Source organism: Molothrus ater, chromosome 14, assembly GCF_012460135.2.
Source record: "Molothrus ater isolate BHLD 08-10-18 breed brown headed cowbird chromosome 14, BPBGC_Mater_1.1, whole genome shotgun sequence".
NCBI classification, from domain to species: Eukaryota; Metazoa; Chordata; class Aves; order Passeriformes; family Icteridae; genus Molothrus; species Molothrus ater.
In genome coordinates, this window is record NC_050491.2 from 15689567 (window position 1) to 15713411 (window position 23845).

Sequence of the window (23845 nt, forward strand, 5' to 3'; positions counted from 1 at the left end):
CAACAGATTATTTCCCTCAGTCCCGAGCCCAGCAGGAAGAGTTTGACTATCCCAGGAAGGATTTGCCTTATCCAGTGTATCCAGAGGCCAGGCAGTACCGGGTACGCATCAATCACATCTCCTGCATAACATGTTCTGCATATTAATGACATGTTCTGCATATTAATTACATATTCTGCATATTAATTATATCATCCATCCTGGTACTGAATACAAATCATCACTAAATTGATAGTGTTTGTCACTAAGATGTGAGCTAACAGAAAGCCTACAGCCACCTTTCACTATGCAGGTGTTTTCTTCAGGAAGGTTAGACCCTGCTGAAATGTTTTCAAATATTTCCAAAGCTGTTCCAGTTTGTGTGCACACAGTGGTAATGCTTTCAGTTATTTGCATGAAAATCATCTTCCAAAGCTCTTGGTGAGTGAGCACTCAGAAGCAGCACATACTATGAAAAGAAATATATAAAAATGTAGTTTGATTAGATACAGATTATTTTAATAGCAAGCATACTGGGGAGTGTGTGTCACGGTGTTGATTTAATTCTAATCTCTTTACAGAGATACTAAGAACAAGTGCATCCTGTATCAGAAATGTCTTGGAATGCTGCGTGATCACTGGACAATGCAGGTGCTGAGAGAGCAGTGAGACCCTGCTGGGACACAGAGGAACCTGCCATGCTTATTAGAGAGCACTAAGTTACTGCAAAGAGAAGGCATCGAGGATAATTGTGAAACAAACCCTGGTGGAGCCCTGATTCTGCAGCACACAAGGCTCTGGCCCTGGCAGTGTGGTGCAAACACAGCCAAGGACTTGGCCTCTCTCTGTCCCAAGATTTAGCAAATACCTACAGACCCATTCCCTTGTCCCTTGTCTTCTTTGCTTTATCTTCCTTCTGTGTTGATCCCAACTGCCCTGGCTTGCTTTGTAACTTTTTTATAAAGGAGGAAAATGAAGCTATGGAAGATTGACTACCTTGCCACTAAGTAACAAATAAAAGAGACTGAAGACTGGGATTTATTTCCCATTTTCCAAAAAGTCTGAAGCACGTTACATTGTGATTTCTGTTAAATCATTTTCCTTAGTATTAGGTAATATGTGAAACTATATGACAAAATGTTAAGGATTTTAGAAAGGGTTTCTTGATCTTTGGTTTTTCCTCAATGTAATGAAAATGCAAAGTGGGCAAATTTCACTGGATTTACCTCTACTGCTGCAACTTCTGTCAGAAATAAAAGAAGTGACTCTGGTTTCCTCTCTTATCTTCAGAAACACACAGAAACGGAGTTAGCACACCTGTTTAGAGCCCAGACTATCAGTTCAAACCATTCTGACCTCCAAAATTCAGATCCAAAGATGTCAGAGAGCTGTGTCAGTGAATTGCTTTTTTCTGTCATTTCTCAGCCTTGGTGGTGCCACAATCTGACAAACTGTGCTGGTTGTTGACCTCAATCCAGCTCTGTTGTACCGACCTCAGAGCGACCACAGAATGTGAGTGTTCAATTTTATACTCCAGCACTGCTCCAAAAAGGAGTACGAGGAACAGATAAGGCAGTGCTGTCAATATCCATGGTGCTGGCAAGAGCAGAGCTGGCTAAACTGAGTCTCCCTCACTATTTCCCCCAGTGTTCAATTTTGTCATTACCTTTTCCAGGTATTTTCCCTTCATTCCTTAATTGCATTGGGCACTTTGAAATTATTTTGTCGTAAGAATGTCTGTCTCTTGCTAGAGCTAGACAAAATGACTGGTATGGCTTTCCTACTGATTTGGTGTGTGCTGTGTTCTGTGCCTTTACTCTTTAAAACAAGAAAAAAAAGGAGAGGAAGGTCAAATACAAGTCTCCAAGTTCTCTCTAAGGAGGTAAAAGTCTAGGAGGATGAATCTCCTGGGAATTATAGAAGCTCCACGTCTCTCCTGTCCCAAGGAGCCCAAAACTGGACACAGCACTCCAGCTGTGGTCAGCAGGGTCCCCTGGGGCTGCCCCATCTCAGGATGTCCACCTTGGGTCACCCAACTCCCACAGCCCAAGTGGTTTAGGTGCCCCCCAGGCAGGGGCAGCCCTGCACTCCCTCAGGTAGCTCTGAGCAATTCCCCCTCAGCAGCTCAGGGCTTTGGGTCACATTTCCCAGGAATCCACCTCTGCCTTTACACTTTACTTGGAAACACAGCTCCGGCTTTGGGTTCCTCTAAGGAATAAAAGACATGGAACAGGCTCAAGCATTGCCCAAGTCCTTCTTGCTCAGATTTGTATAGCAGCCTCTCAATCTTACGACAAAGAGTAACCCAAAGTTCCCACTATAAGTTGCTATGCTTGTTATGAGAAGGTTCGTGTCTGAATCCGAACTAGTTTTATATATTAAAAAACTGGTTCAATTTTGTCACGTTTAACCAGGTAAGTCGGGTTTTCACGCTGGTAAGAGACCCACAGAACTGAAACTGTTGTCCGAGCTATTTAAATGTTGACTGTTTTATTCACTGCCCTCACGGGGACGGGTGTGTGGCGGAACTCCGCTCACTGCCCCTCACAGTGCCCCGGGCGGGAGCGGTGCCCCCCGGGCCGGGTGCCCGGGGTGCCTCCACGGTCGCCTCACGGTGCCCCGGGCGGTAGCGGGGTCCCCCCGCGGTCCCCTGACGGTGCCCCGGGCAGGAGCAGAGGACTCCCCGCGCTCCCTTCGTGGCGCCCCGGGCGGTAGCGGGGTCCCCCCGCGGTCCCCAGACGGTGCCGGGGGCGCGGGGGGGTCTGAGGGGGCGGCGGCGGCTGCGCCTGCTCGGCGCGCGGGGGCGCGCGTGACGTGCGGGGGGAGCGGAGCGGGGCCGCGCGCGCTCGCGGCCGCCGCCCGGCCCAGGCTGCGGGCGGAGCGGGCCCAGGCCCGGCCCGGCCCCGGCGCGTCCCGCGGGCCCGGCGCACCCCGGGCCTGCACAGGTGAGCCGGGGCACGGGCACGGGCACGGTGGAGCCGCGCAGGCCGCGCTCCGGCACCGCCGCCGCGGTCGCTGCGGGCCGCGGCCGTCCCTGGGCTGGCGGGCGGGGGAGGCCCGACCGGGCCCGCCGGTACCGCGCCGGGCGGGTGGTGCGGGCGGGCCCGGCGGTGGAGGGGCCGCGCGGGCGGGCAGAAAATGGCGGAACACAAGATGTCGGCCGGGCCGGCGGGGCGGGGAGGCCGCGGCTCAGGGCCGCGGGACGGCGTTATCCCGGCCGGGACCGGGTTATTCCCGCCGGGCCGGCGTTATCCCGGCGCTGCCCCCGCCTGCCGGCCCGCACCGCCGCGGGACAGCCGCTCCTTTGTCCCCGCGCTCCCTTGGCCGCCTCCCCCCGCCCCGGCGGCACCACGGGCGCGCCCGCGCCGGGCACGCGCGGAGGGAGGGAGGGAAGCGCCGGAGCCGCCGGGAAGCGCCGGGAGCCGCTGGCGGCAGCGGGCACCGCCAGCCCCGGCCCCGGGCACCGCCAGCCCCGGCCCCGGGCACCGCCAGCTCCAGCCCCGGCCACCGCCGGCCCGCTCTGCCCCTGATTTTTACTACGTGAACTTTTATTGGTGCAACGCGTAGATGTAATTTATTTTTTTCTATTTTATTTTTTATCATTTTGTATTAAGTGGCTTTAGCGCGTTTCAGGCAGCGAGACAAAATCTCGTTCCCTGGTTTTGTCTGTGGCGTTTTAAATGGATTTAGAGTGTAAGTGGTCGGGGTGCTTTTTAGGTGGACACAATAAAGGACTTTAAAATGGATATGCTGGTTTTTCATACCCAGTCTGTTCTCTGCCGAGGGTCTGTGTTAACCTGCACGTTATTTTATTAATTGGGGTTTTCTAATTAAGATTTCTGCACAAGCAGGACGTTTCTCATTGCCTTTCTGTCAGCTGCTGCATTAAAATTAGGGGCAGAAAAAAATGAAAACCGTGTTATCAGGCAAGGATGATTTTTTGTTCTTCAGCTTGAATGTTAAGAAATTAGATGGTTACACAGCATCTGGTTCCTATTTTTCAACGGCATAGAAGTTTATTTATTGTTCCATTGCTCCATGTCTGAGCCTGGCCCTTTTGGTTTAATGCAAATCTCATATGCAGCTTGTGAATAACCAAAACACCAGCAGTACATGATGTTGTGTTTTCCTTTGGAGCGTGTAAACAAGATGTAAATTATCTAGAAAAAACCCACTATTTTTAAGGAGAGATTAAGGGCTGACCATGCAATTAGGCTTCATGTGAAAATACACCACCTGAACCCACTGTGAATAGAGGTGTGTATAAACTGGGGAGATGCTTAATGTTTGCAGGACCCCACAAAATGCATTCCTAAAGCTCCATAAATAAAGAGCAGGTATTTAAGCTGTAATTGGCGTTCTGTAGAAATGTTGTTTATGTTATACACATTTGAAATATGGCAACAATGCCTGGAAGCCGGCACCGGGATTGGGAGTTTCCCTGTCCCCCTGGGAGCACCAATGACACCCTGGTTTTCCTGGGAAGGGTAGAAGTGCTGAAGCATTGGTTGTTATCCCTCCTCCTTAAAATGCTTTGCTGAATGTCTTTGCATTTGGAGTGTTTTCTTAAGCTTTCTCTAAAATGAAAATATCCCTGGCTATTTTGTGTTACTTTCTTTAGGAAGAGTAAGCTAAGAACAGATCACTGTATCCTGGGAACTTCCACCAGTTTTTCAGTTGAATGTTGCTGTTACGTGTCCTTAGGTCATTCCAAACTGCCAACCATTACCCTTGATTTTAAAATTGCCATGTGCAGAGGTAATTTACAGTTGTAGTCAGAGAGGTCAGATATCCCTTCTACTCTAAAATTCATTGCTTGTCTCAGCTAAGCCCCATCTAAGGAAGAGCTTTGGCATAAAGAGCTGAAATAGATTGAAATGAACCTCAGGCTCATTAGAAAGAGAACTGCTATTTTTCAGAAAAGCAAAACTGTTCCAAATACAGGCATATTTTAAAAATTTAGCCTTGAGACATTGCTCTGGGAGTCTCAGTGTAGGTTGCATGAAATTCTTCATTTTGGATGTGATGGTAATATGCTCTTTCCTGAGCCAAGATAGCAAAAAAAAAATCAATGAAAAAATTAATGGAATATTGTAAAGTAAATATTTTATTGGCTGATGCTAAAAACATTTTCACTGTCTTTAAATACCCAGAGTAGAAGGGGAATGGAGAGGAAGAATTGAGTTGTTACAAGTTAGAGGAAGAGAGGAAGGGCTAAGTTTGGGATTGTGACAGGGTGTGGAATTGTGGCTTTCTGCCTGATTTCTCCCTTTCCAAAGCCCTGATTGGATCTGGCTGTGGTGGTGTGGGTGTGTTACACAGTGTACTACAGGAGGAAGCTGTGAAGAGCCACAATTAATCACTGCACTGCATTTTTTTGCTGTTCCCAATAACAAGATTTGCCTGCATGTGTGACATGTGGAACTGCATCATCTGCACTGCTGCAACCTGTGAGCAGAACCAGCGGGGCTGGGGCCTCCCCCAGGGTTCATTCTTCCAGCAGCAGCAGGAAGGGCTTTTCCTGCTGCCACTGCATTCCTTGGAGATCCCAGGGTTGATAGAAAAAATACATTTGTGGTTGTGTGGTTGATTCAAGTCTGTCCTTTGTCTGCAGTGAGGCTTTACAGGAACATTCTTCATAGCGTTGGTACAGCTTCAGTGGGGTTGTTGCCTGGGTGTCATCATCCATCTCTGATTTCAGGGGAAGTTTAAGGGATTGCTGGTGCCATCCCATAACTTTGGTTCTTTTTCTACTCCTGTTAACTACCAGGAAAATACTCTTTTAATAATTATTTGCTTTCCCTGCAGAAATTTAAATTCAATTTATAGTCCTACTTTGTATTAAATTGTTCTGTGTGCCACAATACATAATATAGTTGTGCATCTAATTATTTAATCAGAAAATAAGTTGCTTATGGAGAAGGAAAAAGATTCTAGCCTATTCTTCCTGTAATCCCAGATTGATATAAACTAAGATAATTTTTCATATCCATTTACTCTAGAAAAAGGATTCTCTGAAAAGGCTGTGGTCAGGAAATGTTAGATATTGCCTTTAATTCTGAAATAGTTAAATGAGCTATTTCTGCCCTAGAGCTGCATTCTGTTTTGTTCTAGCAAGGATTCATTAGCTACAGGGAGAATTTTGGATGGCTGTGGTGGTAATTTGGGAGTGATGGAGCATTGCATTGGGGTTCTGGAGCTGCTCTGTGATCCTTACAATGCTGAAAAAATTGGATTTTGAAGTGGAATTGAAATAGTAAAATCCTTGCCAACTTTCCTCATGGATAATGTTTGACTTTTTTTGTATTCTTGAATACAAGCCTCCTTGGTGTGAATAGGTGGCTTTTCCTTGCAGTTGCCATCGTTGGGCACCTTTGCTGGAGGAGCTCAGGAGTTGTGGGAGGTCCTGGGGCCCTTGGCTCTGCCTTGGGGCTGTCTCAGATTTTGGGCTCTTGTTCCAGCAGCCTGGCTTGACCTTGGCTGTGCTGGCTCCTGATTGTCAAGTGTGTTCTACCTCAAAGTAATTGGAGTTTCCTTCATAGTTTGGCTTTAGATGGTAAGATTTAACAAGTTCTCATAGTGGGGCACTAGTAATTTCTCTAATGAGATCTAGGAGATCAAAACCAAGGTTGGTGCTACAAGAGGAAAGCAGCGTGCTTTGGAGATTTACCTTGAAAGATTTGTACTCCCTGCTCCTCTCTGCCCCACTCAGGTCACGTGGGTCTGAGCTCTGACTGCATTCACCTCCCACAGCTCCTAAAACTTCTAAAACTTCTTATTTGCTCTGGGATTCTGTCACTTTCTCTGATTCTTGGATACAAGAGGGCAGAAAAGTACAAGATTTTAGTCTTGTGCAACAGAGATTTTTTAGGCTTGAGATTTTTCACCTGTGAAAGCCTTGAGCTCTTTGTGGTCCTGTGGGTGATTCTGTTGGGTCACTTTGCACTGAGAACTTGTGTAAAGTCCTTGGGGTGCAGCAAATTGCAAAATAATTCAGAACCCCCACATTTCAGGGTTTGGTAGCAATGCTGGGATGCTGGTTTTATCCTCCTCTCTCGTGTTTTATGGGGACACTGTCAAATGATAGATGCTTTCTCCTGCTCTGGGAGTGGCTTTGTGTAGCTGTACCTTGTCAAAGAGATCCAGCATCCCAAATTAAATTTACACATTAAAATTGGTTTTGAAGTGTCTCATATTTGAAAGAATTGGAAAAATTGATACTCCCCATACAATTCTTCACTTTCTTCATTGTAGCTCCACACATCCAGAATCACCAGTCTTGATAATTAGTTAATGAGTCTGTAGACAGGCAGAGCAGAGGCTGCTTTGTGCACAATTGCTAATATTTATTATTATGCCAAGGTAAAAAATATAAAGCAGTAAAGTGAATTGTGTGGAGTGTTGCTTATGGTTTTCTTGAATTTTTGGGTAAATACTTCTCTGTGTTTGTCAGTGTAACACATCAATCCAGTAAAGCTGATCAACACAAGAACACTGTTAAACATAAATTCTCATTTTTGTTTTTTTGCAGTTGTTTGTGAATGAATTTGGCTGAATATGGATCCAGGTGGTGGAAGTCTTGGATTGCAAACACAGGAATCCAAAATGCCTCACACTATGATCATGCAAGATTTTGGTAAACATTCTAACTATTAAAAATAATGAGTAAAATCCAGGAGATCTCTCAGGTACTGGGAAGGACCATGTGTATACCAAGATATTTTCATTTGAATTACAACACTGAATAATGTTTATTATTTTTTTTTAATTCTGAGAAGAACCATTTTATTGAGTGTTTTCAAGATTAAAACTGCTGTTTGTGTGTTAAAATAGTTCACTGTGCATTTTATGTTATGTCTAGAAAAGTAGTCTGCAAATATGACTGGCCAGTCTAGTCTGGTAATGAAAACCAAACTTCTACCTCCAGCCTTTGCTTGTGATGTGGCAAGCTGTTGGAAATGTTACTGTAAATATTGCATAAAACTGAGTGCTTATTTTTAACAAGGCCCTTGCTGTCCAAAAGGATGAGTCCTTTTATTGTAGCAGCAGTTAATGGTTTGTTACCACACTTCCAGTGTCACGCAAGAATTCTGTGAAGGTTCACATTGCTGCTGCAATGGAATGTTTTCCAACTGGGAATTAAAGAGAAAGAGACTGAATTGTAAACTGGCCTTTAGTTTTTAACAGATCCTAAGTTTGGGACAAACTCCACATGATGTCTTGAAGTGGTGTGTTTTGTTTATCTTAACTTGTACAGAACAGGCTGCTTTGGACAGTGTTTATTGGGCGAAATGCAAAATGAGGATGTGGAGAAGTAACAGATTTTCCCACCTGTGTTGAGCTTGCCTGTGTGATAACTCCGTTCCTTAGACAAACCATTTACTGGTGCAATCATTGTAACATTTTTCTCCCGGTTCCTGGTTGTTCCCTAGTGGCTGGGATGGCTGGCACTGCTCACATCGATGGAGACCACATTGTTGTGTCAGTCCCTGAAGCTGTCCTGGTTTCTGACGTGGTCACAGATGATGGGATAACCCTTGACCATGGCCTGGCAGCCGAGGTGGTCCAGGGGCCCGACATCATCACGGAGACGGACGTTGTCACCGAGGGCGTCATCGTCCCCGACTCCGTGCTGGAGGCTGACGTGGCCATCGAGGAGGCTCTGGACACCAGCGACCACGTTCTGGCCTCTGACCTGATCACAGAAACCGTGCGCGTTCCCGACCAGGTGTTTGTGGCGGACCTCGTGACGGGCCCCGAGGGACACCTGGAGCACGTGGTGCAGGACGCGGTGGCCGGGGCCGAGTCGCCCACCATGGTGTCCGAGGAGGTGCTGGTGACCAACTCGGATTCGGAGGCTGTCATCCAGGCTGCTGGGACTGTCCCTGGCTCCACCGTCACCATCAAAACCGAGGATGACGACGACGGCAAGAGCACTTCTGAAGACTACCTGATGATATCTTGTAAGTCCACAGAGGTAGATGGAAGCAGGAGGGAGCTTCTGGTGGGGAGAAGTTCCTGGAACTGGACTCTTGGAACGCTCAGGGGATAGGCTGGTGCCCAGTTAATTCCTGGGCTCTGGATTCGGGGGTTTTGATGCAAAATCACTGATACAACAAGAAAGAGAAGGACATTGATGCTGCTGAGTGAGTGGGTGTGTATGTTTGTGTTTCTGAAACTGGATATTCTAGGAAATTTAAGAAAAACACCTTGGAAAGTTAAACACTCAATTTATTTTGAATATATAGCTTTTTCTAAAAAAAAACCACAGGTGAATTACAATGCTATGTAGATTCATTTAAAAATAGCATATTTGGCTTAATCAGGAGAATCCACTAAGAAATAGTTTTTTAAGATCTCTAACTCAAAGTTTTCTCAATATGTCCACAAAACGTCGTTTGTTTAGTGTATTAAAAATTATAATAGGTATTTCATTGGCTGTTGTGCTCTTCTGGCCTGAACTTGGAAATAAGGGGTCAGGTTCATTAATGGATTGGCTCATTAACACATTCCAGTGCTCCCACAGCAGCCAACTCCATATGATCCTGTTGACAGTAGCTGAAGTTGGCTACTGAAAGAACCTTGGGTACTTTGTGTTTCTTCAATGCTTACATTATACCCAAGGTACCAGTTGTTGCTGCTACACAAATTTGATAAAATATATTCCAAGTAATTGATTTTTTTAATTCTTCAAATCACTTATTGAAATGTGAGCAGGTCAAAACAGATTTTATTTAGTCAGATGCAATATGTTAAAAAAAGTCAATGCCAAGTGTGTCTAAGTGTCAGTCTGTTCACAACAAGCTGCATTTATTAAAAATCTCATGACAGAGGACACCACTGATTCATGATTATAATGATTTCCCTCTCTTGTAGCATTTATGTCCCTTATGCAAAATATATTTGTTTTTGTTCAGTACAGGATGAACAGCAATGATTTTTAAAGCTTTCCATCGTTACTGTGTCACTAACAGAAGTCAAAAAGAGGGGTTTTTGAAAAGGGAACTTCAAAATGAGTCTATAAAGCAAATTAGACCTGCTACAAAGAAAACCTGTGTGTTTTTGTAACAAAAGGAGCACCATTTTTACAGTCAGTTGTTTCCCTGAACAAATTCCTCCTTTCTGACAGAGTACTTAGGATGAGTGTATTCTGTAACTGGTTATTTCCCTTGTCATTGTAAGTACAGTCATCTTTGGGACTCCTTCTGGGAGAGATGAGTGTGATGGATGCTGATGATCCTGCACTTAGACCAGAGCATCTGAAGCTTTCAGTTACCTGATGGCCCCACAAGTGTCTGACACATTCATGGATTTGTCAGGTGTTCTCAAGCTTGGCTTTCACAATGTCTCAAAGCCATTTTGAGACCTAGTTTTCAGCAAATTAAATTTTTATATATGTATAATTGTGATGTGCCTGAATAGTCACAGTTGGAAGCTACATTATTCATCTAGGAGTTTTAAGTAATCATTTATGTAAATTAAGGCAGTCATAGAATTGTGTAGGATGGAAAAGAGCTGTAAGATTATTGAGTTTAATCGTTCTCCCAGCACTGCCAGGGCCACCACTGACCATGTCCCCAAGGGCCACATCCACATGGCTTTGAAATCCCACCAGGGATGGGGACTGCCAGCACTGCCCTGGGCAGCTGTGCCAGGGTTGGACACTTTCCATGATGGAATTTTTCCCAGTATCCAACCTGAGCCTCCTCTGGCCCAGCCTGAGGCTGTTCCCATTCCCTGGGAGCAGAGCCCGATCCCCCTGGCTGTCCCCTGCTGTCAGGAGCTGTGCAGAGCCCAAGGTCCCCCCTGAGCCTCCTTTGCTCCAGGCTCAGCCCCTGCCCAGCTCCCCCAGCCCCTCCTGGGGCTCCATTCCCTGCCCAGCTCCATTCCCTGCCCTGGACTCACTCCAGCCCCTCAATGTCCCTCTGGTCATGAGGGTGCCCGAGCTGCCCCCAGCACTGGAGGTGCCCCAGCAGTGCCAGCACAGGGGACAGCCCTGCCCTGATCCCCTGGACACCATTCCTGACCCAAGCCAGGTGCCATTGGCCTCCTGCCCACCTGGGCACCCCTGGGTTCGTGTCCCACTGCTGTCACCAGCACCCCCAGGGCCTTTCCCAGCCCCTGTGCCCCAGCCTGGAGCTTTCCAGGGGGATGTTGTGACCCCAGGGCAGGACCTGACACCTGTGAGCCCCCACAAGTGGCCTCAGCCCAGGATCCAGCCTGTGCAGAGCTTCCCACCTCCAGCATCAACACTTCCCCAGCTCAGGGGCACCTGCAGAGCTGATCCCCTCCTCTGGACCACTGATAAAGGTCTTTGAGCTCTGTTGTGTTCCTAAGTTCCTGTGCTATGCTGGGGATGCCAGCCTGACACCACGAAGTGTCTGCTGTTGTGTTTTTGTCAGCAGAGATGAATCATTCTTATGCAGCTTTTAATATTTTTTATTGTTCAGATATTACCCTTGACTTTGTTTTGTTTATGCAGATAATGTGTTGTGTAGAATAGATAAAGGCCTCAATTTATCAAGCAGGTCAAAACTTTTTATTTACTTATATGTATTCAATTGTCAAATGCTGTCAATATTGTAGAAAGTGAATTTTATAAGATTTCATTTGGGGTGTATATATAGGACTGTTGAACTGTTTTTATAATGTAAATCACACCTAAGTGATACTTCTAAAGAATTTCGAAATACTCAGTTGTCTTCTAATGAAATTTAGCATATTAAAAGGGAAGACTACATAAAATGCCAGATATGCCCTTAGGGAATACCATGAGTTGTTCTGTTGAACACATGTGGGAACTACCAAAATATGACATTTTAGGGTATGGAACTGACTGTGCAGTTTTAATTTCCCTTATGCTTGTTGGGAGTTACAGCTTAAATGACAGAGCCATAGAATGGGTTGGGTTGGAAGGGACTTTACTGAAAGGTGATTTTTCACCATTTTGAGGTGACATTCCCATGTAGATACTTTATACACTTCTGCTGATTACATTTTCTGTGTAAATACTATTTGGGCAATATTAAGTTCATCTTGATAGTTGTGTGACTATCTCTGTATGATTTTGTGATTGGAAATTTTCATTGGAAGATTATCACTACTCTGAGTTTAATCATTCTCCCAGCACTGCCAGGGCCACCAGTGGCCATGTCCCCAAGGGCCACATCCACATGGCTTTGAAATCCCACCAGGGATGGGGACTCCAGCACTGCCCTGGGCAGCTGTGCCAGGGCTGCACAGCCCTTTCCATGAAGGAATTTTTCCCAGTATCCAATCTCCACCTCCCCTGGCCCAGCCTGAGGCTGTTCCCCTGTTCTGCTGCTTTTTCAAACCCATTTTTGCCACGTTCACAACACGAATACCACGGGGTGTTGGCGATTCTTTGCTTTAAGCCATCCGAACACCTCAATAAAAAGGAATTGAATCCCAAACGCTGTGGTGGGCCCCTGACCCCAGCCTTGTGAGTGAGATGGAGCTGGTGAGCAGCACAAGCCGTGCTGCAGGGGCAGTGGGCAGTGCAGCTGAAGCCTCCCCTCTTTTGTTTTTCAGGTTTGCGATATTCAGACCCACAGCGGGTTGCCAGCCCCCGCTCCGCGTGCCGGCCCCATGCACTATTCTGGTGACCTCAAAGCCACCACTGACCCACACTGGAGCTGGCCCGGGGCTAAGGTACTGTGCCACCAACACCTCCTTTTTAGTGTCTTACACTGTTGCCTCATTTGCTAAACATTTTAGGATTCCTACTCCTCTATTTGAACCTATGGGACTTAAGTAGATCAGACATTAGAAAAACCCGGAGGATTGTCAAAGCCTTGTGGGACTTACCTTGCCCTCGTGTTGCTGCTCTGGTGGCTGTGGCATCACCAGCATAGTGCATGTGAGGCATCACATGGATTGGGAGCTGGCAATCCACGGTGAATCTGGACATCACACACCTGAAAACAGCCTAGCAGGTAAGTTTAACACTGGGAGTGTGCTGAGTTTTCCTTTAAAGCTTGTTCACTCAGGAGGATTCAGCATCTATTTATGGAGGTTCTCTGTTGTGTTTTTTCAGTTTATTTTAAGGGACCAGATAATAACATGTAGTGCTTCTGGTGGGTGAGTCAGAGCTGGAAGACACTTTGATATTCCATTGACAGAAAGGAATCAAGCAGTCCCTGTTCCCCTGAGCTATCCCTGGGGAAAGCAGCACAGAATTTAGCACTGATGGGTTAGCAGTGATTGAAGGCATCTTACTTAGACAACAGAATATTTTCATGAGCTGTTCTGAAAAACAATAATATTTTGGAACCTGACAAAGATTACTGCTGTGCTGTTTTACTTAAATCTGTTTAAAAGGTAGATGGAAGCCATGAGATTTACTTCAGATAAGACAGGACTTTAAGCAAAAGAAATTGCCAATTCAGTGTGTTTTGTTATGTTTGCAACAAAAAGCAACATCTTACAGATATTAGTCTATATTAATGTCATTTTCTGAGCCCAGATGATATTTTCCAAATTTTGCTATATTGCACATTTGCTGTTTTAGAAAAGTGATCCCAGAGGCCCTGGATGCCCAAACTTCCTGATAGGTTTCCATTTCTTTCGCTTAAATTGTAAAGACTGAATTTTTTCAAGAATACACAGGATGGTTAATGGTGTAGAAGTAACCACAAATGTTACAAATACTGTTGAAAGTTTGCCCCTCTATAACAGGACTCTGTATTTTCAAAGGATCTTGAAGATTTGGGGGCTTTACAGGCAATAGTAAAACACAGTGTGTGAGTGTACATGCTATATTCAGGTTTTGGGGTTTTCTTTTGCTGAAAACGTTCTTACAAAAGTTGAAAAATTCCTCATTTTTTTCCTTCATGTAATTTTTATTGCATTGCAGTTGATGTTCTGGTAACTATCTAAAATTGTGGGATTTTTTCTTACATTATTTCACCAGCCCCATAGTGGTGCACAGTCACTGTCACATAATATTAGTTAAATAATTGGAAATTTTTCCAGAAAGAAAACTTCCTGTCACACATGTGGTAACTCCCCTGTTCAGCAGGAAATTGCTGTTGTTGAGTAACTTCATTTCTGTTACACTGGTAATGTGAGTTTAGAAAAAAAATGGTGTTGCTGGAGTTGCAGCTTTGAAAAGAACTTTATTACCACCTCCCAGTTCTAAACTGGCAGGGTTTGTGAGCTTTGAAATACTCTTTTTGGCATTCATATATATATATAGCTGGGTATATAATCCCTCTTTGTACTGGGGATTACCTCCAGTCCTTCCAACACTCACACATGCACTGGGAATGGTCATTGTATCTAATTAAACTTATATTTATCATTTTCCAGAACATGCATGAGAGACTTTGATAAACTTTAAAAGCCTTGCAGAAAAAAAAAAAAAAAGTCTTTAATAAATTCCTGTTCAGTAAATGTATGGAAATACTTACTCCAAGATAAGGGCATTTCAGCATCTCTAATTTTCTGTCTTCTGACAACCCCATTCTGGCAGCTTAAAAATGTCAATTAGCAGGTGCAGTAACACTCCCCCAGGGGATATAAAAGGGTTTAATGACCTGGTGCTGGGAAAGTCGAGTGTCAGAGGAATATTCAGGTTCTCTGTTGTGGCTCTCTCAGTGTTTGTGCTCTGGGGGTTCCCAGGTCACACAGACATCAGGCTGCACATGGCAGGCTCTCACTCATTAAGGTGTTGATGTTCCTGGCATTGATTTCAGTGGATATTTAGAGAGTTTTTTTAATTAAAAAAAGAAAAAAACAGAATTTTTTTTCCAGTCTTCCTGAGAAATTTTTTTTTCTTGATCCATGTTGGACACTTTTTCAGCAATGGAATTAATCCGTTAGTTACCAAAAAAAAAAACCCAAACCCCACCAAACAGCTAAACCAGCATTTTAAAATGCTTTCCTTAATATGTTTCAGGTTATAGAGCCTGGTGCTGATAGCAGCAAGGTTGTGGGATCAGTCCCCATATGGATCATTCACTTAAAAGTTGGACTTGATGATCCTTGTGGGTCCCTTCCAACTCAGAATATGAATTTTCACCAAAGTACAGACTTCACAAAGGTTCTAAAACAAAACCAGATATTTACTTGTACTTCCCTAAATTTTATTCAGTTCTGTCCTCAGTAACTTCTGTACTCACCTGGTGCAGCCCAGGATTTTGAGTAGAAATGAGGTTTCCCAGTGCTGTGGGCTGGGTGGTGTCTGTGGGAAGAGCTTAGTGTGGGGTTGCTGGGCTGGATTCCCCTGCCCTGCTGCAGGAGAGGCCCCTTCTCCTTCCCACCCCAGGGACTGCCCCAGCATTAGAGGGACTCCAGTTTAGCCCAGTGCTCAGGGGGGTTAAAGCAGCTCCTGGGAGCTCTTCCTGAGAGCAGGAAACTGGGAGGGGGCTGGGGACCACTGCAGCCATTCCAGGTAAGCCTGGGATTCTGGGCTTCTCCCAGGGATCAGGGCCTTGGCATCCCCATGGAGTCAGGAAGCTCTGCTGTCACATCTCTGTTCATTTTAAGGAGTTTTTCTTTGCTTAGTGCACACATACTTTAATGTTACAGTAAGATGCTGTGTCCCTGGAATGTGTTTCATTCAGATTTTTCCTACATTTTGTGGGGTTCTCCTCTATTTAGAGGACTTCAGTGGGTGTTCAGCACTGCACAGGTTTGTGTTGACCATCTGCACAGGAGCTGAATTTATCCTCAGTGAGAAGTGTGTCAGTACATGTGTCAGGGAGATGCTGAGCTCAGTACCTCTGGGCTGCCAATGTGAGCTGTATCTATGGTCATCTCTGTGAATGCCCTTTTTATTAAAATATGTTGCTTTTAATAGTTTGGATGTATTTTTTTTTTCTTAGAAATTAAATTAGCATTTTGAATGTATAAACCAAATAACCAGCAAGTGAGCTGTGTCAAGAATGAGAAGTCAAACTCTCATAGTAGAATTTGGATTTATTGTCACTGCATCTTTTAATCAGCTGTATATCATGCATTAATCTTCATTAATGTGTATGGTTTCAAGTGATAAAGTAGATAAAATCATCATTTCTTTGAGGAAGAAGATACAGTCAGATTTTTGATGCTTACTTCTTTAGCTGGGAATATACTCCAGTCATCACACTCCTCAAGAGTTTCAGCCACTAAATTTTAGTCACTGTGCATCAGAGTGAAACTTTTGAGAACTCGTACACTGTAACAGGCAATTCTGGGTTAATTTTGAATGCTTTTTTAGAGATCTTTAATTTTAATTATTGATAAATTTTTGCTTTCTAAGAGTAATAGTTTCAGCCATAGCCAGTTTCCTCGTTCCCTTTGATGACAAGCTCCCTCTTGTGTCCTTTATTCTGTAATTCCTGCTGTGTTTCCTGAGTTGCAATAAAATACTGAACTTCTGGAATCTCTTAAGTTTCTTGAGATGAGCTGCTTTTAAAGGCCACTTATGGATACAAACGTTTCCTGTGCATGGGGAGAATAGTGGAGAAAATCATGCTACTGATTACTTTGACTTCTAAAAATGTGTTTGAACCTCATTATTATTCTCTTTTCTTTGCAGTGGATGATGTTGGAGAGAAATTGGACCATATAGGAAGCACTCCCTTGAAGATCAGTACCGAGGTGGCAAATGATGATGTTGCTAAAGATGATGGCTTTGGTTCAGAAGTTATCAAAGTCTACATATTTAAAGCTGAAGCTGAAGATGATGTTGAAATAGGTACCTTGAAATCCTGTTTATTCTTTCAGTAGTGTGAGTTTCAGGGTCTTTGTGTTTGTTCTTCATTGCACATAATCCAGTGACTGGAGTGTTCTGTAGAACGTGACATTTTTGGAGGCTGCCCAGATGCACAAATGCTGGGTGTGGATTAGGCTCAAGTTCTTTTTTGATTAGCTGGGCTATTTTCAGGCAGCCAAAGCCCAAATGTAGAAGTGGTTGTGTGTCTGCAGCTGTTTTTTCAGCTGCTGCTTTTCTCTGACTCTGCAAGATACAAGTGTGTCAGCACAGCAGAGCCTCTGGAGTGGATCCCTTTTGTTGGTGGAGCCTTTGGTGGCCTTTGCAGAGAGAGGGGAGGAATTCTGGGGCTGCAGATGAACCAAGGGACTCAGAAATCTCTGCAGTTCCCTTTCCCCATGGATAGACCAGCAGTCCCTGTGCTCTGAGGGGATGCACAACTCACCTGTGTCCCTGAAAAAGCAGAATCCCCCTCTTGGCTGTTCTTGGAGCTGAAACCCCTGGATCATTCCCAGGCCTTGTTCCCAAATACACTTTGTTCCTCTGGGGATGGGTTCTCAGTCTCCAGGGACAGAAGGGACAGAGGGACAGACTGCTCATGCAGCAGCAGGGAGAGCCAGGATCTCTGATGGCTGAGCAATAATTCCCAGCAGGGCTGTTCTCTGAGCTGCTCTCAGGGAGGTGGTCCCAGCCAGTCAAAAACATACTTGGATCTGACATTATTCTTACCAGTGGCTTTGTTCACATTGACTTAATGTGTGTAACTTCTTTTTGTTCGAGGTGGGACAGAAATTGTCACTGAGAGTGACTTTCACAACGGCCATTCTGTAGCTGGAGTCATTGAACAAGGAGGTGTTGGGAGAATGCAGCGAGAAAAAATGGTTTACATGGCTGTTAAGGACTCTTCTCAGGAAGATGAAGATATTAGTAAGCACAATAAGAAATGTTTTTGTTTCTCATGCCATTTGTACAACCATATAACCATCATTCTCAAGGACATTTTAAATTATTTTCTGAAGGATTCTTCAGCCTGAAGTAGTAGAAAACTAAGCTCATCTTCCCTAAAAAAAAAAGGCAGGCTATAATTATTTTAAAATTATGTGGATAATGCACTTTGTGCATACTGTGTGCAGTCATTTAATTATTTATATTAAATTAACATGTCCATGGATGAAGTTAATGAGGTTAGTCAAACTTCTTATTTTTCTATTTTCCTGTTGTGAATGAAGAAGCTTTCTGAAAAAGTGGCAGATGTCATCAGTTGCAAGTTCATGAGTTTGTCTATTGGAAGTTTTGTGGGTGTTTGTTTTGGATTAGTATTTATTGATAAATGTTTTCTCTCTTAAAGGAATATCTGAGTAAGCAATGATCCCCTAAATGTCAAAGGAAGAAAATTAATTTATAATGGGTATCAATCAGAGCGAGAGCAAGTTAAATGAAGGAAAAATTTGTAAAGACAGAATAAAATTAAAAATTTATTCTCCTCCCCTCATCCAGGCTGTGCTGAAATAGCAGATGAAGTTTATATGGAAGTTATTGTAGGGGAAGAAGAAGCCACATCCCTTCCAGACACCCAGCTTGAGGACGCCGGCGTGAATAAAACGTTTGTCCCCGTTGCTTGGGCTGCTGCTTACGGTAGGAACCTGTGCTTCTTTCCTGAAAATCCCTGCCATTATTTCCTCCCTCATCCAGCTGCCAGCATCTCTGGGATGACCTCACCTCGTTCTTGGGGTTTGGAAGCAGCTCCTGATCTCTGCTGTCCAGTGATTGCTGTGTGTTGGCTTTCATGGAGTAGAAAGGAAAGCTTGTTAGGAGAAGTTTGATTTTGTTTCAGATCCCAGCTCAGATGTACAGAGTATGTGGGGTTTGAAGATCTTAATGTTGAAGATCTTAAACGAGAAAAGCCTGAAGTATTTTACATTAGGAGGGGGAAGGGGGAAAGACTGTAAAAAGGGAATAGTAGGAATAAATGTGTAAATATGTTCCTAATAATTTCAGTTTATAGACATGTTTTAAGCCTGTTAGTCCTCCAGGTGAGAAACAAAAAACTGATTGTTTTCAAATAGTGTGTCTTAGGATATTGTGAGTTCTGTCTATTGTTATGTATAATTTCCTTGGATTTTGGTGGGTTAAATTTTGTTAAGAGGGTATCAAATTATCCATAGTTTCTGATACAATTAATTAAGCAAGTTAGTAAAAATTCCTTAGTGTGGAATTTGGTGAAACTTCCTTGGTGAGAGCCCAACAGCTGGGCTGGTAAAGTGCTTCAGAACCACAGAGCTTTGGCAGCAAATACTTCCAGTGCAAAATGAGGAATGTGCTCCTGAGGTATCCCCTGTGCATCTCCAAAACTCCATTGTGCTGAGAGGCTGATAAGGGCCAAGTCCTCTTATCTGCCTCCTTCTACTCTAGACAGATAACGTGCTTCCATCTCAGGAGCAAAGTGTGCATTTCAGATAACCTCTGCATTGCTATCTGAGGAAATAGATGAGGTTAAAAATTTGCAGAAAAAAGCATATTAATAATGGAAAGCAGGAGAGGCAGCAGGGTAAGCATGCAAACACAGATGGGATGGATACTAACTCCTCCCAGAGATGGGATTTTGGTTCCTGAGGCTCATGATTACACACCAAGCTGCACATCCCACTTGGATGGTGTTAGTCTGTTAATTATTAGCTCAGTTAGTTTTCTTTCATTATCAGGCTTTCAAAAGCAGCATCTTTAAAAAGAATATTACTTTATAATGACTAAAATACCATTTTCTGCAGGAGATGAAAGGAGGCTTCCCCGAAGATATGAAGATGGTCAAGCGGCAGGTGAGAACTTTTAACAGCATTAAAACTAAACCTGTCTTTGAATAAACAGATATTTCTGTGTCAGTGCTCCTAATCAGAGGTGCAAAGAATGAGCCATAAATTAGATATTGAAGGACTCCACAGTCTTTCTCTACTGTTTTGAATGAAAACAATTCTAGATGTCTGTAGGCCTTTGGAGGGGGTGGGGAAGTTGGGAGGCACTGCCAAGTTTTTAATGTAGTTTTGCAGACAGAAAAGAGATAATGCAGTTGTATGAAGTGAAAACCAATTAAATAAAAATCAGGGAATATAATTAGAAATGAATCAGTGTTTAAACAATCATACCCTTGACTTTTGCCAGGAAAGATAGATAGTGGTTCCCACTAGCACGCTTCTTTTTAATGTATGTTGTGGTAGAGGAATGGGCAGTGCTTGTTTTTAAGAAGTAGATAATGCTGCTGTGCAATTCCAGTCGTCAGTCCCAAAGAAACAAGTTGTTTAAGGTTTTTTATGGTGTCTAATTTTTGTTTCTAGGAAATAACTTGGATACACGATTAGAAAACAAAAACGGTAATGCAACACAGTACCTGCAGATTTGTGATAGCATTAGCACTAATAGAGTGCTCAAACAAAAAACCAAGAAAAGGAGGAGAGGAGAGGCCAGGCAATGGCAAACAGGTAAACACTGGATGGTTACGGTATTGTCACGGAGTGCCACTTACTCCTGTCCTATTCCTTTTCTCTTTTTTAAGCTGATGCAGAATTAAAAGCTATAAATGATGATTTGCGTATTTCCTGTGTCCTTCCCCCCTCCGGTTCTGTGCCTAGAAAATGTCATATTTTGCTATTCAGAGTCAGCACACCCAGGGCTGATGCAATTCATTGGAATGTTGCGAGCTATTAAAAAGTACCCGTGGCTATATTCAGTGCACATGTGATATTCCTGATCTGTTTGAGCAGTTTCTAAAACAGAACTATATAAACTATAGGTGCTGTGGATTGGTTGTTTTTAAACTACTGAGCCACTCTCTCTCTGCTGCAAGTGTAAGTGCATGAATCTGAACAGCACTTGGCTGATTTAAAACTTCTTAATCAGTGAATGTGTTTCCTTCATAACTTGTTTTTGTTTGTTCAAAAACAGCTGTTATAATAGGTCCTGATGGACAGCCCTTAACAGTTTACCCTTGTCATATTTGTGGGAAAAAATTTAAATCCAGAGGATTCTTGAAAAGGCATATGAAGAACCATCCCGATCATATGATCAAGAAGAAATACCAGTGTACAGACTGTGACTTTACAACTAACAAAAAAGTAAGTTTCCACAATCATCTGGAAAGCCATAAACTTATAAATAAAGTCGATAAAACGCACGAGTTTACAGAGTACACGAGAAGATACAGAGAGGCGAGCCCGTTGAGTTCCAATAAACTCATCCTGAGGGACAAGGAGCCCAAGCTCCACAAGTGCAAATATTGTGACTATGAGACTGCAGAGCAGGGGCTGCTCAACAGGCACCTGCTGGCAGTCCATAGCAAGAACTTCCCTCATGTGTGCGTGGAGTGCGGGAAGGGCTTCCGCCACCCCTCGGAGCTGAAAAAGCACATGAGGACCCACACGGGGGAAAAGCCATACCAGTGTCAGCACTGCGCGTTCAGGTGCGCTGACCAGTCCAACCTGAAAACTCACATCAAAACCAAACATGGCACCGACCTGCCCTTTAAATGTGAGCACTGTCCCCAGGCCTTCGCCGACGAGAAGGAGCTGCAGCAGCACACCGAGCTCTTCCAAGGCCATAAGACTCACCAGTGTCCCCACTGTGACCACAAGAGCACCAACTCCAGCGACCTGAAGCGACACATCATTTCAGTGCACACCAAGGATTTTCCCCACAAGTGTGAGGTGTGTGAGAAAGGCTTCCACCGGCCCTCGGAGCTCAAAAAGCATAGTGAGACCCATAAAGGGAAAAAGATCCACCAGTGTAGGCACTGTGACTTCAAAACCTCCGACCCCTTTGTGCTCAGTGGGCACATCCTCTCCGTTCACACCAAGGACCTGCCTTTTAAATGCAAACGCTGTAAAAGGGGCTTCAGGCAGCAGAACGAACTGAAGAAGCACATGAAGACCCACAGTGGCAGGAAGGTGTACCAGTGCCAGTACTGTGAGTACAGCACCACGGACGCGTCGGGCTTTAAGCGCCACGTCATCTCCATCCACACCAAAGACTACCCCCACAGGTGTGAGTTCTGCAAAAAGGGCTTCCGCAGGCCCTCCGAGAAAAATCAGCACATCATGAGGCACCACAAAGAGGCCATCATGTGATAGGTGAGCTCCAGCAGGAAGCGATGTAGGAACTGTCATATGCTAATTGGGGAAAAAAATAAATCTCACGAACTGTTTCTCCTGGTTTCAAAGCTTGATATTAAACCATAACTTTACATTCTTTGTATTAAAAGTCTTAAAAAGTATTAGGGTTGGCAGGGGAACTCATAGCCCTATGATTGTTGCTGATCAGAACATAAAGAGCACTAGAGAATGCAGAGGATGGATGAATGTCTTAAATTTGCAGAAAGATGGATGAATGTCTCCAAGTGAACAGTATTTGCCATTGCTGAGTCTAGAGGACAGGGCAGAGCTGATTGTGTGACCCATTCTGTCAGTCCCAACGTGTGTCTCCAGTTTGGAAACAGATCCCTGGTGGGGTGAGCTACAGAGGGTTTGCAAAGGAGCCCCCTCTTCACTTCTTGTGCAGTTTGGACGGGGAGTTTTAGTCAGACACTTCATCACAACGTTTTCAATTGTGCCTAGAAACTGAATTCCAGAACTGGCAAAATTATCTGGGGGGGGGGGGGGGTGTCCCTTGTTCAGTTTGGTTTGGTTTTTGTTTTTAAACATTTCATAGGGAAACTTTTTGGTTTCCTTTATTAGTTTAGGTCCAAGAAGCATTTTTTTACTGGTTTTCAAAGCTGCTAACCTATTTTATTGCAGGATATGATGTTTAAAATAGAGCATTATGTTATGGTCTCAGAGGTGGTGTTCTGGTGCTAGGGTTAAAGATGTATATGTATATAATTTCCCTTTTTTTATCTGAAACTACAGTTGAATGTTGTTCAGTATGGCACATATAACAAAATTAACTTTGAATTTGACTTTTTTTTTTAAAGGATAAAAATGGATGCAGCTCATAGTGTTGTGACTCAACACTAATTTTTTTCCTTCCTACTTTAAAGTCTTCTCTAAAAAGAATATTAAAAACAGTTGAAAACTGTAGGGTTTTTTAATTAAATTCAAAGTACTTAGAGGTTCTTTAGGGCAGTGTTCTTAACAGGTATGACAGTTACTGTCTTACCTGGTAATATGAAATTTTCCATATAGACGTAAAATTGCACCTTTTAATCAATTCTTTTAAAAAAGATCTATACCATGCTATAAACATGCATTTTCAATCTGTAAGAAAGTATATATGCAGTATTTAACCAGAAAAACCTGCTGCCACTAGAGTTTGGAGGTGGATCTTGAGTTTACAGTGTATACATTTAAAATATGCATCCCTTTAAAAATGCTTTGTGTTAGCATGCTGCAAATCCAATGGCGCTTATATAACGAGCTGGTCTAGGGCTATTTAATGAAAAACCTGGTCATAAATGTTATGCATATAATGTGTATTTTTTACTTTTTTTAGTTGCTTCATGTTTGCACACAGCTGTTCACATGAGAAATTGTAACTTCATGCTATATTGTGGCTTTGTGTTCCAGATAATGTTCATATTTTGTTTTTGCACCAGATGAGAATCAGTTCCTTGAGAATAAATTTTTTTTATATTTCTAAACTTCAGAAAGTTAAAATTTGGGAAATCTCTTAGACAAATAAGTGTTTTATGTGGCTGTAAAAAATGATGTACACGCTGTAAAATAAGATTGTCACTGTTCTGTGGGATTATTATTTCTAAATGTGTTACTCATCGTAACGGGCATACAATAAAACGCATCTCTTGCACTCCAGATTTTTTGGAGTTTCCTTTTCATTTATGGTGTTTAGGAAAGTCCCATTCTCTGTAAATTCACCTGATATTTTTAATTGCATTCTTCACTAATTAACATGTAATCACATTTCTAGTAAACAGGTGTATTTATCAGACTGTTGAGGAGAGAACATTGGGTTTGATTTAACCCTTTGGGCTCACAGGTAATGTATTTGTGTTTGTTTTGCTTATTTCTAAAATAATTATCAAATCTGATACTGACATTCCTTTGAAATATTTTTTTCCTTTAAGAGAACAAAAAACTTCTGCCATATTTTGGGAAAAACCAGGTAGGTTTTTCTCTTTTTATCTGTGTAATAACAGCTTGCAGAATG

The 23845-nt window shown here is 43.5% G+C and overlaps 1 protein-coding gene and 1 long non-coding RNA gene across 4 annotated transcripts; both read left to right on the plus strand.

Annotated features, from left to right (window-relative positions):
* On the plus strand, positions 1-1045 carry LOC129046831 (uncharacterized). The gene is made up of 2 exons (XR_008508629.1): positions 1-101; positions 561-1045. It is a non-coding gene; the product is annotated as an uncharacterized LOC129046831 (long non-coding RNA).
* Positions 1046-2841: 1796 nt separating this feature from the next.
* Positions 2842-23490, plus strand: ZNF711 (zinc finger protein 711). Of its 3 annotated transcripts, none has more exons than XM_036401826.2 (9): positions 2842-2924; positions 7511-7615; positions 8412-8942; positions 16523-16681; positions 17477-17623; positions 18194-18331; positions 19465-19512; positions 20026-20169; positions 20633-23490. In XM_036401826.2, exons 2-9 carry the CDS (start codon positions 7537-7539, stop codon positions 21808-21810), a joined length of 2424 nt encoding a protein of 807 aa, XP_036257719.1. In that variant the 5' UTR covers positions 2842-2924; positions 7511-7536; the 3' UTR covers positions 21811-23490. The 3 variants fall into 3 exon arrangements, with proteins under 3 accessions (XP_036257719.1, XP_036257722.1, XP_036257723.1); XM_036401829.2 differs by having other exon boundaries at positions 20026-20061; XM_036401830.2 differs by lacking the exons at positions 2842-2924; positions 7511-7615; positions 8412-8942 and adding an exon at positions 12622-12935.
* Positions 23491-23845: the final 355 nt, after the last annotated feature.

Coding starts and splice junctions, on each gene's coding strand:
- ZNF711 (XM_036401826.2), top strand. CDS start 7,537: ATGGATCCAGGTGGTGGAAGTCTTGGATTGCAAACACAGGAATCCAAA. Junction 7,616..8,411: donor TATGATCATGCAAGATTTTG/GTAAACATTCTA, acceptor GTTGTTCCCTAG/TGGCTGGGATGGCTGGCACT. Junction 19,513..20,025: donor TGAAGATGGTCAAGCGGCAG/GTGAGAACTTTT, acceptor TTTTGTTTCTAG/GAAATAACTTGGATACACGA.